A 13,876-nucleotide genomic window follows, 5' to 3' on the forward strand; every position below is an offset into this window, starting at 1 on the left:
GCCAGATTCACATGAAACCTCACCCTAAAAACCTGATTCCCTTGGTTCCTATTACCAGATACATCATATCTGGCTTTTAGTGAAAAAATTACAGGGCATGGTAAAAGACAAGAAAAAACACAGTGTGAAGAGACAAAGCAAACATCAGGATCACACTCAGCTATGACACAGATTTTGGAGTTACCAGATGGGGAATTTAAAATCACTATGATTAATATATTTGGGGCTCTAATGGAAAAGGTAAAAAAAAAAAATTCAAAAACAGGGAATGTAAGCAGAGAGGTAGAAACTCTAAGAAAAACTCGGAAAAAAATGCTGGAGATCCAAAACACTGTGACAGAAACAAACAGTGAGTTTTATCAGCTCATCAGGGGACTGGACACAGCTGAGGAGAGAATCATTGAGCTTGAAGATAGGTCAGTAGAAACTTCCCAAAGTGGAATGCAAAAACATTCCAAAAAAACAATGGGGAGAAAAAAAACCCCAAACAGAATATCCCAGAACTGTGGGACAATTACAAAAGATTGAACATCCAATATGATGAGAATACCAGAAGGAGAAAGAGGAAGGAATGGAAGAAATACCTGAAGGAATAATGGCTGAGAATTTTCCAAAATTAATCACAGCCCTACCAAACCACAGATCTGGGAATCTCAGAGAATACCAAGCAGGATAGATACCAAAAAAACTACACGTAGACATATCATTCAAACTGCAGATAACCAAAGATAAGGAGAAAATCTGGAAAGAAGCCAGAACGAAAAAACACCTTACATCCTGAGAAATAAGGATTGGAATTACATCAGACTTTTGGTAAGAAATCATTGCAAGTAAGGACAGAGTGAAGGATTTAAAGTGTGGAAAGAAAAAACCAGCATCCTACAATTCTGTATCTAGTGAAATTTTCCTTCAAAAGAAAAAGAGAAATAAAGACTTTCTAAGACAGCAACATGACACAGGATGAAAGGGAGAAATTGGTAGTACTCTAAGGTACCTGTAATACTCATGAAATGGGATAGTTTCATTTGAAAGTGGATTTGCATTAGTTGTAAATGTGTACTGCACACACTAGGGCAACCACTAAAAAATTTTTAAAAGAATTATAGTTAATGTGCTAAGATAGAGAAAAATGCAATCATGTATGCTTAAAACTAGAGAAGGCAGAAAAAGAGAGGAAGATAAAAGAAGAAATGGAACAAATGCTGAGTATGCAAATGTGTTAATTATAAAATTTGTGGAATTTGTTTTTTTTTTGAGGGAGATTAGCCCTCAGCTAACATCTGCCGCCAATCCTTCTCTTTTTGCTGAGGAAGACTGGCCCTGATCTAACATTCATGCCCATCTTCCTCTACTTTATATGTGAGACGCCTGCCACAGCATGGCTTGCCAAGCTGTGCCATGTCCGCACCAGGGATCCGAACCGGCAAACTCCGGGCCGCCAAAGCAGAATGTGTGAACTTAACCGCTGTGCCACTGGGCCAGCCCCTAAAATTTGTGGTTTTTTTAAACGAAGAATTGATGACTTTACAGCTCATATTGGTTTTTTCCTGTAATACTTACTATGCTCTTACATAGTCTAGTTTTCGTTTTAACAGGACTTTATCCTCTGGAAGAAATATGGCTTTATAATTTTACTCTACTACAGGACAATATTGTGATTCTGAACTCAATCTTTATAATGTTTTTTTAATACAAGATTCTTTTATTAAAGTACAAGTTTTTTGCCTCTTGTGCTGCTGTTTTCAGCAGTGAGACTGAAGATGTCTAACTGGCTCTAGATTGTTTCCCGGGTCGCTGCTGCCCAGGGGTACTGGCAGATGTGATAATGACACTTTTGGCTCTTCCCTTGCTATTTGATGTGAGTCAGGCCCTCCATCCTCAGCCCCTAGGAGATGGATTCTCTGTCCTTGGTCTGGAATGGTGCATGGAAGGAAAGTTTACCCTTTATTGCAAGATGTGAATACTTTCGGTTGTGATGTGTACATAACTCTTAAACATTGTTATTCTTCTTTCCCCTTGTCCTGGCTTTTAGAAATGAGCTTTGAATATTATTTTTTTTTCTAAAAAATTCCCTCCAGGCTTAGGTTGTGAAGTACTATTGGTGCACCCAGGGAAGGTCTGGAAACACGTGGGCCAGCATTGGGTGACCGCCTGTGTGTGAGCTGAGCCTCCCAAATAAACAGACTGCTCTTGGAACTGGCCCACAGCCAGGGCTTAACGAGGCCAAGTGTAAAACAAGTAACAAAACAAAAGCACCCAATGCTGGGTGGCAGCCTGTGTCTGTCATATTTTAGGCAAGAATCTTTTTTTTAGCGAAAACACTTTACAGTGATGCTAATGTCACCTTGGGAAGAGATGACTTCTTGGGGAGCAGCAAGAGAAAATTAATGTAATGTAATTTCGTGGGATTAATGTGTCACTTTAATGATGTTTCGTTTCAGGTAGAAAGGAACACTTTGTTCTGCTTTACGGTTTCCAGGGATGATAGTAATTATAGTCTATGTTTTAATTGTTCCTAATTAGTATTAAGTAGTAGTCATTTTAGCATATGGAAAATTAAAATGAAAATGTAATAATCGTGAGAGCCTCACAGTTATTAGAAGTTCTTAACCCGGGAACTGTAGTGGCAAATTAAAAGCCAAATGGTTAAGTGGTGTTATTAAAAACAAACAAAAACAACAATTGGAAAAAAAAATAGATGGCACAATTACCCATCTCAAATCATTTTTTCAAAAACATCTTCATAGGTATCCATCATTTCCAATAGTTAACCCTACATTTTTGTTCAATGTATATCTCTCGCATGTTGTTCTTCTTAAATACTTTATTTCAATCTCTTACCATTTGTACATTTGAATTTTTCATAGGAGATTCTCTGTATAAAAATACACATTGTCAACCAACTTCAACATCTCTAATTTTCTGTGAAAGTCCGTTTTCTTATTTTCAGTAATTTTGCTAAAATCAGTTCTGTTTTTGAGAAAATACAGAAACCTGGTGGGATTAATGAAACTAGTATATGCCTTTGAGTTTAGCAGCCTGTATCCTTCAAATTTTGTACCTATTTTGTCTTTTTTTCCCCCTTAAAAATGAAGAATTTTCTAGATGCTGGTGGATTGTACCACCGGAATAAGGCTAAGAGGTTCAGTATGGATAGAGTACCATCCATACTCCTGGGGGATGTTTATTTAACTTCTGAACTATTTAGTGGTTAAAAATTCACAAGAGAGAAAGATTGCAATTGTGTGCATGAAAGTGATGAAAAGTCACTAAATGGGGTTTTCTAACCCTGCAGGCGATTAAATAACTTGCTTATCTTTGTCAACTACCAAGTCACATAAAAATCACTCCTATTAACCTGCAAGTTAAATTTCTAACTAAGACCACCAAGAATGCCTCACGATGATAGCCACTTTCCCCATCTCCCAGGTTTGTGGGGTCAAGTTACTGGCAGGCTGTGTGAATTAGTGCTTTGGTTTTAGGTTCAGCAGCTGGCTGTTTCACGTATAACTTTACTGTCTGCTGAGTCAAGATGTGTTCTTGAGAGATACATGTGCTTAATTTCCAGATAGAAAACTATCTGCTCCGGAATCATGAGACCAGAAAATACCTTCAGGAACAGGCCTACCGCCTCCAGCAGGGCATTGTCACCAGCACCACCCAGCAGGTAAGAGGGCGCCCGTCTTCTCCACGTGTAGCTTCTCCTTCTGCTCAGGCTGGACTGACCCTTTTAAAAGCAAAGGGACAAAGGACTTATATTGTTTGAATCATTCTCATTGGGACAGTGAGAACTGGTTTCTGAGAATGACAACAAATTTAAGTAGAGTTTAGGGCAAGATATAGAGGGAGGAAAATGTAGGCTAATTCTCATGCTAAATGTGCACTTTTAATTGCTGATGATTTTGTGCCTTTTAATATCGTCAGTAAAGTGTATTTTAAGTTTATATGCAAATATTAGGAACACCTGATTACAGATGGTAAAATCTGAGGGTAGTCAAATTTGCTACTTTGGAGACGTTCTGCCCCTTTCTCTCTATTCCCTCGCACTTCTATGAGTAGGAAACAAATTCCCAGGTTCTTCTGAATAATTAAGAATTTGTTGAAAATTAACACAAGTGCTGAAGAGAAACTGAAGTGCTTTTCTCTTTTATTTTGTTCCTCTTCTCTCTATCCAAGTTTAGAGAGGAAAAACTAGATTATAATAATTAAAAAAAAAAAGTGTGAAATGTTTTCCTCCAAAAATATCAAGCAAAACTAAGGACCATAAGATACTTGAGGAAAACCAGTAGCATGTAAAAGCAAGATAAAGCAAAGAACCACGCTCAGATAATTCAGAGGACAGCAGAGGACTTAAAAAAATAAAAAACAAGTAATTAGTCAATTCAGTGGGACTTGAGAGAATGTCCATAAGATAGGAATAGGCTGCTATGAAAAGGGATAGTCAGAGAATAAGAAACAATGCTTAGCAATTGAGGATATGATAACTGTAATATAGAATTAAATAAGCGGATAGGACACAAATTAAGCTGTTTCTCTGGAAGAAAAAGTAGAGGAAATCTTTAGAACATCAAGTAAAAAAGAGGGAAAATATGAGAGAAAAGTAAGTCAAAATGGTGAATAGATTCAAAATGACCAACAGCTTCCTAACAGGAACTTCAGAATTTAAGAAGATACATAATAGAAAAATTTTAAAAGAGGGGAAATAATAGAAAACCATTTCACATGGATCTTGGGGTTGATATGACCGCTGAAATTGATCCAAATGAATGGGCAGAAGACCCACGCCTAGATGTATCCTGATTGGAACACCTAGAAGAAAGAAAAAAAAAATCGTAGAGAGTTCCAGAGAGATTAAACATGTTCTGTTATAGGGGAACTAGAACCAGTTCTTAGCATCAGTCCAATTACTAGAAGGAGATGAGGTAATGTCATTGAAGTTCAGAGGGGAATTGATTTCAAACCAAGAATTCTGTACCTAGCCATTGTATCAAACACATATAAGGACAGAATAAAAATACATTAAGATGTGGACTTAGATATTTTACCCCCAATATTCCATATGAAAAAAGCTTTTGAGGAAATTCTCCAGCGTAACAAAGGAAAACAAGAAAATACACAATGTGAGGCATAAATAAGAAACTGTAGCGGAAATGAAATCATACAGATTATAAAAGCTGAAAGAAAGCTTTTAAAAGTTGCCACTTTGGGACAATCTGCTTTGAGCTGCAGGATTGAAAGACATAAGATTACATTTTTTTCTCAATGGATCTCATGATCATAATTCTGTAACTGCATTTTAGTGGATTTAAAATTTTAATGTCAACTTAGACAAGAAAGGAAAACTTAATTATTGTTAGATTAAAAAAGTGTTAATATTGGAAATCTTAATGTAAAAGTAATGAAACTAACTAAAATTAGGAGTTGAAGAGTGGTAGTATAATTATTCTAAATTTTTAGTTTTTGTTTCATGGAATCAACCTATATTTTCTATAATTCATAAATCAAAAACACAAATTTGGGTCTACTATTTAAATTTAAAATGGAAGCCACCGGAAGAATTAGAAAAGCAAGTTTTCAAAAGTGTTCATCTCAGAGATGAAGAACTGACTAGTAAGGGAAGCTTTGTCATTTGAGGTCATTTTGTATGGTTTGCGCTATTTTCTTACCTTCTACAGATGTCATTTTAGTTTTTTCTTGTTGCTTTCTCTTAAAACACAATGAAAGAAAAGTGTCTGTAATAAAAGCATCACGTATAATATTCCAAGTAAGTAAAACTATATGGACGACTGCATAGATATGCATAGAGATTTGTGGAAAGGTGTTCACCAAAATGTTAATGATGGTTATCTCAGGTGGTGCGATTAAGTGAATTTTATTTTCTTATACTTCACAGTATTATTTGAATGCTTTACCGCAACCATGTGTTATTTATATAAGAAAAAGTAAAGCGATAGGTGTTGAATAAAAGAGCAATAATAATTAATGAATATTGGTGAAATAACAGGGAGTTTTGAGAAAGAAAACATTATTTTCACCTTACTAATGCCTTAAAAAATCTAATTTTTTTTCCTGCAAGGGACTGATATCGGCTTAGTACTTTATGGTTTACAGTTGTTTCCTGGTTTTAGTGTTTAACGTTAAAAGCAACGAGAGTGCTAAAATCGTCCATTGAACCTTTGCCTTCGGCTCCTTTATGAGCTGCCCCAGTGCAGGCTTTTCTTAATACAATATCCCTCCAGCTCTTTTGCTCACTCACAGGGAATTTTGTCCATCCAAAAAAATTACTGCAGCAACCTTTACCGCCAATTCTTAAAAGTAAGTTTCATCTTCTCGATCGAGAGGAAATTGTACACAGGAGGCATAATGCGGATGTTTAATTCTGCGGGGATGGCATCGTTCTGAATTATTTGAGTCGTTATGTAGTAGGTATATTGCCACCTTTTCACTTTGGGGATTTCCGAGGACATCATGATTAGCAATGTTCAGACTTAGGAGAGATTTATCTCCTTCTTATTGAAACTTCTTAGTGAAGTTTCCAGACATCTGAATACAGAAAGAATAGACCCTCTGTGACTGATGCCCTGCCAGCTGCAGAGCCAGTCATCATTCTCAGGTGACCCTGAAGGAAGGAAAATGTTTTAATGAAACGCTGAAGCCCGTAACTGTTCATGTATTTGTTTTTGTCTCGTCTGTCTTTGTTTAGGAAAGACCTTTATAAGCCTCAACTCTCCACCTCTGCTTTTGATCTCTTCTTTTCCATCTCATAAACTCTCTTAATCAAGAGTCAGCAAACTTTTCCTGTCAAAAACCAATAGTAAATATTTTAGGCTTTGCAGCCTGGATGGTCTCCACTGCAGCTTCTCCACTCTGCTGTTGTAAAGCAAAAGCAGCCTTAGACAATATGTAAGGAATGAACGTGGCGCTTCCAATAAAACTTTGTAAAACCAGGTCCAGAATCACCTGTAATTTGCCAACCTCTGCTCTTAAGTTTTCTTACCCTGAAAAAAAGAAAAAAAGGGGCAGTTTTATTGTCTAGAGCTGTTTACTCTGCTTAGTCTCTTTCCTTCCTTTCATGTGCAGATTTTTATACTTTTATGACTTCTTGGTCACCCATTCACCTTGTGACCTTTTGAAATGTGCCCTCTGTTCCTGTCTGTCTACCAAAATGGCTCTCTCAATGTCTCCTGGTCACCAAGTCCAGGGGTCTTTTCTCCTTCTTCATTTTTTATTTTTTCCCTGCTTTTTCTCCTCAAATCCCTCCAGTGCATAGTTGTATGTTTTAGTTGTGGATCCTTCTAGTTGTGGCACGTGGGACGCCACCTCAGCGTGGCCTGATGAGCAATGCCGTGTCTGCATCCAGGATCCGAACCAGTGAAACCCTGGGCCGCTGAAGTGAAGTGCGTGAACTTAACCACTCGGCCACTGGGCCAGCCCCTCCTTCTTCATCTTTTGATGAAAGAAGGCAATATGTGTAGTGCTTAGGAACGTGGGTTCTCAAGTCAGATGACCCAGATTTAAGTATAGGCTCTGCTATTCCCTGCTGGTGTGAAGTGGTGTTAGTCACTTATTAATTCTTTAAGCCTTGATTTCTTCGTCTGTAAAACAGGGAAGATGACTCAGAAGGTGCTGTGAGGGTTAAATGAGCTAATGCATGTGAAGTACTTGGCTCCTCACTAGTAAACGTTGTATTGCTGCTATTATTTTTATTATCACAATCATCATCATTATTACCGACCACCTCATCTTTCTTGAGACTCACTTCCTGGTTCATTTGACGGGATACCATTCTGAATATCTTTCCACTGCTCTTGTGTCTTACCTGCATGACTCTTTGTCCTTTCGTCTTCCAAATGCAGCCATTTTCCTAAATTTTGTACTTAGTACTCTTTCCCTTTGGCTATCTCTTCTACTTCTACCATTTTAACTCTCTCATCTGTGGATGACTCTTGAATCTATCCGTTAAGTTCTTGTTTCTTTCCAGAAAGTCCTATTTTTTCAACTACTTGTTCAGCATCTCCATCCAGGTGGCCCTCTGAGAATCAGGGTCACTAAAACCAAACATCCCTTGGAACTCCTGATCTTACCATTTCTCTCAGTGACATTGTCATTCACTGAGGGTGGAGCCCCAGGAGTCATCTTGAATGCCTCATTTGCTTTCCTCATCTGGTGGTCACTATGCCCTGCCCACTTACCTTTGAAGTCTCTTTTGCCATTGTTATTTTCTTTCCATTTCTACTGCCAACCCTCTTGCTAAGTATTTTTTAGTAACTCCATCCTACCTCTTCTTTTACAAGTACTACAGGAACTAGTTTATTCATCTTCCATGTCTCCTTCTGCTTTCTACAGCCCATATCCTTTCTATAAGTCAGGGAAACCAAGTCACTATGAGTGTTGAGTGTCATGGGACTTTTCGACCCTCACTGTTGTGGGAGGAGCTGGAGAATAGATGCTCTGGGCCTTGCACACTGTGTTCAAACTCTAAGCCTGTGCCTGAGTCTTCCATTGTCTTGCCTTAACCTAACATTCCTCTCTGATCTCCCGCAATAAAGTGCCTCTGTTCCTAATCAGGAAATAGGAATCACAAGTGTCTGGATGTGCACTGCCTCTATTCATTCTTTTGCTTAAAATTCCCTTCTCTTTTCTCAATCTGTAGAAATCTTTCAGGACTCAGTTATAAAGCTGTCATCAATCTCAACTGGATGTGATCCCTTGGCTGAAATCTTTTAGAACTTTCTATCATTCATTTCTTCGTTGAATAAACATGTATAAGGGTCTATCATATGGCAGGCACTCTTGTAGGAAATGGAGCTTTGACAGTGAACAAAATGTGTATGTCCTTGTGGATATTATGTGTCACTTTATATCTTGTATTACTGTTGATTATGAATATTTATTTCCACTTCTAGGTTTTTAAGTTGCTTGGTGGCAAAGGGTGTATCTTATTCAGGGCTATATCTCATTGAATGATAGCTGTTAAGTATATTTCTCTTGAATTGAAAAAAGAAATAGACACGAGGAGGAAGGAAGATAAAATTTTCTGTCAATAAGCTATTTGCTGGAACTGAGAACAGTTGTAACAATTTGCAAGCAACCCAAGATGGCATTTACTGCTAATAGTTCTAGGTCCTGCACTTGGGTTCTACATCCCTGTATATTTGAAAAAGCCTAAGTAGTCACCAGCAAGTGTGATATGAGTTAGTGATGTGATTTAGTTGCCAAAGAAGCCATTTTGACTTGTACCACATGAATGGAAGTATACTTTCTACAGTTAGAAAGGTGATAGCCCTGTTCAGCTTACCATACACTCCTCCTGTGTTGCAATCCTTTTTATTGAGGGGGCTATATTTCATGAGGATCCTAGATGGAAGAGAGAATTCAGAGAAGTGACCTGGGGCAGGGGGAGGGTCAGGGACTGCCAAATAGTGTCACTGTAGAATGGTAAAAGGAACTGGGAATGTTAAGCCTGAGGAAAAGTAGATTAGGAAAGAATGTTTAAGCATGTGTGAGACTGTCACCCGGAAGAGAGCTTGTGATTGTTCAGAGTGTCCTCAAGGGGAAGACATGGGACCTGTAGGAAGGACATGTGAAGACAGATTAGGACTCAGAATAAAGAAGACCATGTCTGAGAATGAGAGAGTACATTTCCTTGGAGGGAAGTGAGCTGCTCAAACTATGGCGACCAACATCTTTTCTGGGTTGCTTTGGAAAAATGGAACATTAAAGAGGAGAGGGTGAAGTCGGAAGGTTAAATTAAAGAGCCAAGGTGCAGTGATCTATGGTGAGATCTTTGATGGGGCTACCCAAGAGATGACAGTCTTTCACATTGCAGTCTCCTTTATTTTTCACATTGGTGTCCTTAGAGACTTGAGTATGAACTAACGGTCAAAATCCTTGATTTCTTTTTTCAGGATTTTCCATTTGCATTTTATGTAATCATTCTGTCATCTTAAATAGTTTAACTTTTCTGGACCTTGAGCTCTATATGTGTTTGTAAAGCGTCTGTAATCTACTGGACTGTGCTAAACCTTAGCAAGTGCACATTCCGGAGAATCTTTGGGACTTGTGAGATTTTATGTCTTCTTTGAAGAACCAAATTTTTATGTTTCTTTTGGATGTGATTAAAAAAGTCCCACTCGAAGACTATTTTGTTGAGTTCCTTTAAACCCTCTCTCCTTGCTGGATGCTTAATGGCTCACATTTCAGGAGTCTCTTTGGTCTCTCATGATTATTAAAGATGATCAACTTTATACTGCCGCATCTACATGCCTCTCAGATTAGCCTTTTGTGGCCTCAGATGTATAACAGTTCTTCACTTAGTACGTGGTTTATTTTGTCTCTTGAAATTAGGTATTCATTCTTAGGAAGATATGAATTATTGATGGCCATTTTTTCCTTCAGGAAGCACATCGATACAATAGTTAGGAGAGTTAGAATTTCTATCAATTAAGATGATTTTTAAAAATATATAGTTCATTCTCTGCAGGGCATTGTGTGAATGCACAAAGTTAAGACATGATCCCTGCCTAGAAGGTTAGATCTTAGTCAGAGAGAGAATATGGTATGAGAAGCATTATTCATATATTTTCATATATTCATATTCTTTTTCCTGTGGGGAACTCCAGGTAGTTCACTAATGTGGCCTCGATACATTTTATAGTTACAGGAGCTGTTCTTAGTATACATCAACGTTAGCATTACTGACCCTTCATCAACAGGTGCTTTGAGTAGTGGTATTTTACTGGATTGTCTTCATAATACACTAGAAAAAAGGATGGGGTAGATGTTATAAACCTGACTTTATAAAAGAGAAAGATGAGAGAGATGCAGATGCTACAGCAAATAGACCCAGGCCCTGCTTAGCCCTTAGGTCTTCTGAGCACTGTAGGAAAGTTTCTGTTGTCGTGGAATTTATGGGGGAAGGAGGGCTGACTTTGGTTTCCTATAGTTGTTATGTCAAATAATTTAAATTCTCATTTATCTATTTATTTTGAATTAAAAAAGAATATTGCTAGATTGTTACCTCACCTCTGCCAAATGAATTATCAGATGGGTTGGGACTCCTGATATGTAAGGTCTCTGGAGAGTTAATTTTTTAGGAACATGAAATAGATAACCTGCACTTCTGATCAGAACATTGGAGAAACTTTTTAAACCATACTCTTGTAATCTTTTTCTTCAGATTTCCTTTCTTTCTTCATGCTTCTCTCTATAAATACAAATATAAACGGATATAATCATATCCTTCTGTAATATTTTTTGTCTGCAATAGTGATCTACTGCTTGCCCTTTGGTTTTGTGTTTAAATTCATGGAGCAATTGGAAAATGATTCAGACGTAATTAACTTGAGAGATAGACCTTAATGGAACAGAAACTAGATGTTATTAACTTTATTATTACCCTTCTTAATATAATAAAACCTCAACTTGCTTTTTTCTTTTTTTTTCCTTTTTTTGGTAACTCTTAATTTGTATAGAAAACTTCATGATATAATTGAATTAATCAAAAAAAGAAAAAACTTCCAGAGTGTTCTGGCTTCAATAATATTGAGAGCAACTGGCTGTGGTCATCATTTTATAGTCATCTCAACAGTCTCAGAGTTATGCATTTCATTTCTCTGTTTCCTCAGTACCCAGCGCTATGTCTGATGCACAGAGGATACTCAATAAAAATTAATGAAGGAGAGTTACTATTTAGCAAAGTGTTACTGAGTAGCTATGAGATTCTGCATCATTAAGAAGTATTCAGTTTTGTTCTACATGCTGCATTTCCTAAGGCAGGAAAGGTGACCGGAGTGCCTTAAATATTTTTCTGGAGTTAATGTTGCCAAAAGTTTCTTATATGAATAGACAAATTAATAATCGGCTATAAGCTGCCTTCTCCAAGATTCCAGTTAGAAGATTTCATCTCATTCCTTCTGTGTTTCCTTCTATCTGAATATTGGCTCTGCTGACTTGGATGCTTCCTGGCATTTTTATGGTGTGGAGCAGATGATTGACAGAATATGTGTGAAAGTACAAGATCATCTCAACTCTTTACGAAACTGTGGAGGAGATGCTGTCCAGGAAGATTTAAAATCAGCAGAAAGGCTTATGCGTGATGCCAAGAACTCTAAAACGGTGAGTTTCACTTCAGGCTACATTGAGTGTCTTATGTAATAAAAAGATTTTTTAGAATTCAATTTTAGAAACCAGTTCCAACTTTCTCTACCTTCACCCCCAATTCCAAGGTTATGAACAAGTGGCAAAGTGAACTGAATTCATCTTTGCTTCCTTCTTGTTCCTGTGCTAATGACCAATAATCAAAATATAGAATAAAAAGCAGAGGGCCAATGTGATTTGCAAAGGATGTAATCAGGTCCTGAATAACTGAGAGGTAGTTGTAGTTTAAATGAGTAACAACTCATTTAAAATTATTCTGCTTCCAAGCTGATAGGATGAAACTCCCCAGTCACCTCTAAAAGGAAGCTTCTCTCTAATTAGAATTTGATCGCCAATGTATGACTTAGTAGAGAAGGAATTAGCTGGGAGTCAGAAAGCCTGGGATATTTGGTCCTGGCTCTGCTGTAAGAATCACACAATCATTAAATGTTGTGAGTGGGAGGAACCTGATGGGTTAGTCAAATACTCTCATTCCGCAGTTGAGGACATGAAGGCGCAAAGGGGTAATGTACTGTTCCTATGGCTTCAAAGCTGAACCTCAGTTTATTAATCTGTATAAAGGGCCTTTGATAGAGAATAGATTATCCCTAATAATATTTCTCCACCCTTTTTACTAACTCTGTAATGACTTTTGGTACTTATTTAAATGTTTATTTGTTTAATTAATTATGGAGAGGTCACTGATTTTTTCTTACAGTTGTTACCAAATTTGTACCATGTTGGTGGTGCGTCTTGGGCAGGAGCCAGTGGCTTGTTATCCAGTCCAATTCAGGAGACCCTGGAATCAATGGCTGGAGAAGTTACAAGAGTTGTAGATGAACAGCTAAAGGTCTGTGGTTTCTGTTCTTTTGGAAAACGAAATTGTTATGATTTAACTGTGTGTGATAGCATTTCATACCATAGCTACCTATATTTTATGGATGTTTGTATACGTGTATGTGTGCACACCTACACACAAGCACTGTAGTAAAAATTGAATACTGTGTCTTTTCTGACTTCATTTATAAGTTTTGGAATAACTTCTTACCTAATGAAATCAAGTAAAACCTATCAAATTCAATTTCATTTTTGACGGTAAATCTCTGAATGTACTGAACATATGGTAGGTTGCCACTGATAAGGGAATGATTGATTTCTACTTAAGGAAAAAGTATCTTCTCTTATTACATTTGATTTAGAGCCTGGGAAGCATGACAGGAGCTATGCTTAAAGTGCCTAGATGCTCCTTATGTAGAGAGTCTGCCACTGGGTAAAGAGATCACAGTCCTTGTAAGCACTTGGTTGAAAGACTAGGAAAGGGACTTAGGAGGAAGTTACAAGGCACCCAAAGCAGCAGAGACTTGTCTCTAGGCAAAGTGGCTGAAAAAAATCTCTGAAATTTAAGGGAGTATAGTAACCCAAGACCAGCCTTTTCTTAAGGTAACTTCAAAAAACAGCTACACCAGACAAATTGCAGAGAGTGTTCATCATTTTCAATCTGCCTCTTCAAGGATGCCTTTAAAAACCTTATCTAAATCTCTGTAATTATTTGGTCTGTTTTCTTCTGAGAACGCAATTGCTGCAGCTCATAGGGAGTTGATATGCACCTCAGTAATAACTTTGCAACATGCTAATTACTTTGTTTGGAAATTAAATTAATGAAGGAGAAAATGTTGTGGATTATTTAGGTGTGTAAGTCCCTGTCTTCCTTTGCATATAATATAGAGAGACTCTTGTG

The 13,876-nt window shown here is 37.5% G+C and overlaps 1 protein-coding gene and 1 long non-coding RNA gene across 26 annotated transcripts in view; one reads left to right on the plus strand and one right to left on the minus strand.

The window, feature by feature from the left end:
• Positions 1 to 13,876, plus strand: part of CARMIL1 (capping protein regulator and myosin 1 linker 1) — a 312,501-nt gene that overhangs the window by 219,730 nt on the left and 78,895 nt on the right. For all 25 annotated transcript variants that reach the window (XR_011529654.1, XR_011529655.1, XM_070584187.1 and 22 more), the window contains 3 exons: positions 3,569 to 3,667; positions 11,989 to 12,117; positions 12,857 to 12,988. Coding sequence is in view for 23 of the 25 variants with exons in the window: in XM_070584187.1 (XP_070440288.1) it covers positions 3,569 to 3,667; positions 11,989 to 12,117; positions 12,857 to 12,988 (360 nt within the window). In the remaining 2 variants the exon portion in view is untranslated. The remainder of the gene's footprint in view (positions 1 to 3,568; positions 3,668 to 11,988; positions 12,118 to 12,856; positions 12,989 to 13,876) is intronic.
• LOC139077281 (uncharacterized) overlaps positions 3,611 to 13,876 on the minus strand; it is a 36,282-nt gene continuing 26,016 nt past the window's right edge. Inside the window, exon 3 of the long non-coding RNA XR_011529656.1 lies at positions 3,611 to 3,727. This is a non-coding gene — a long non-coding RNA (uncharacterized lncRNA). The remainder of the gene's footprint in view (positions 3,728 to 13,876) is intronic.

Source organism: Equus przewalskii, chromosome 19 (assembly GCF_037783145.1).
Source record: "Equus przewalskii isolate Varuska chromosome 19, EquPr2, whole genome shotgun sequence".
Classification (NCBI taxonomy): domain Eukaryota; kingdom Metazoa; phylum Chordata; class Mammalia; order Perissodactyla; family Equidae; genus Equus; species Equus przewalskii.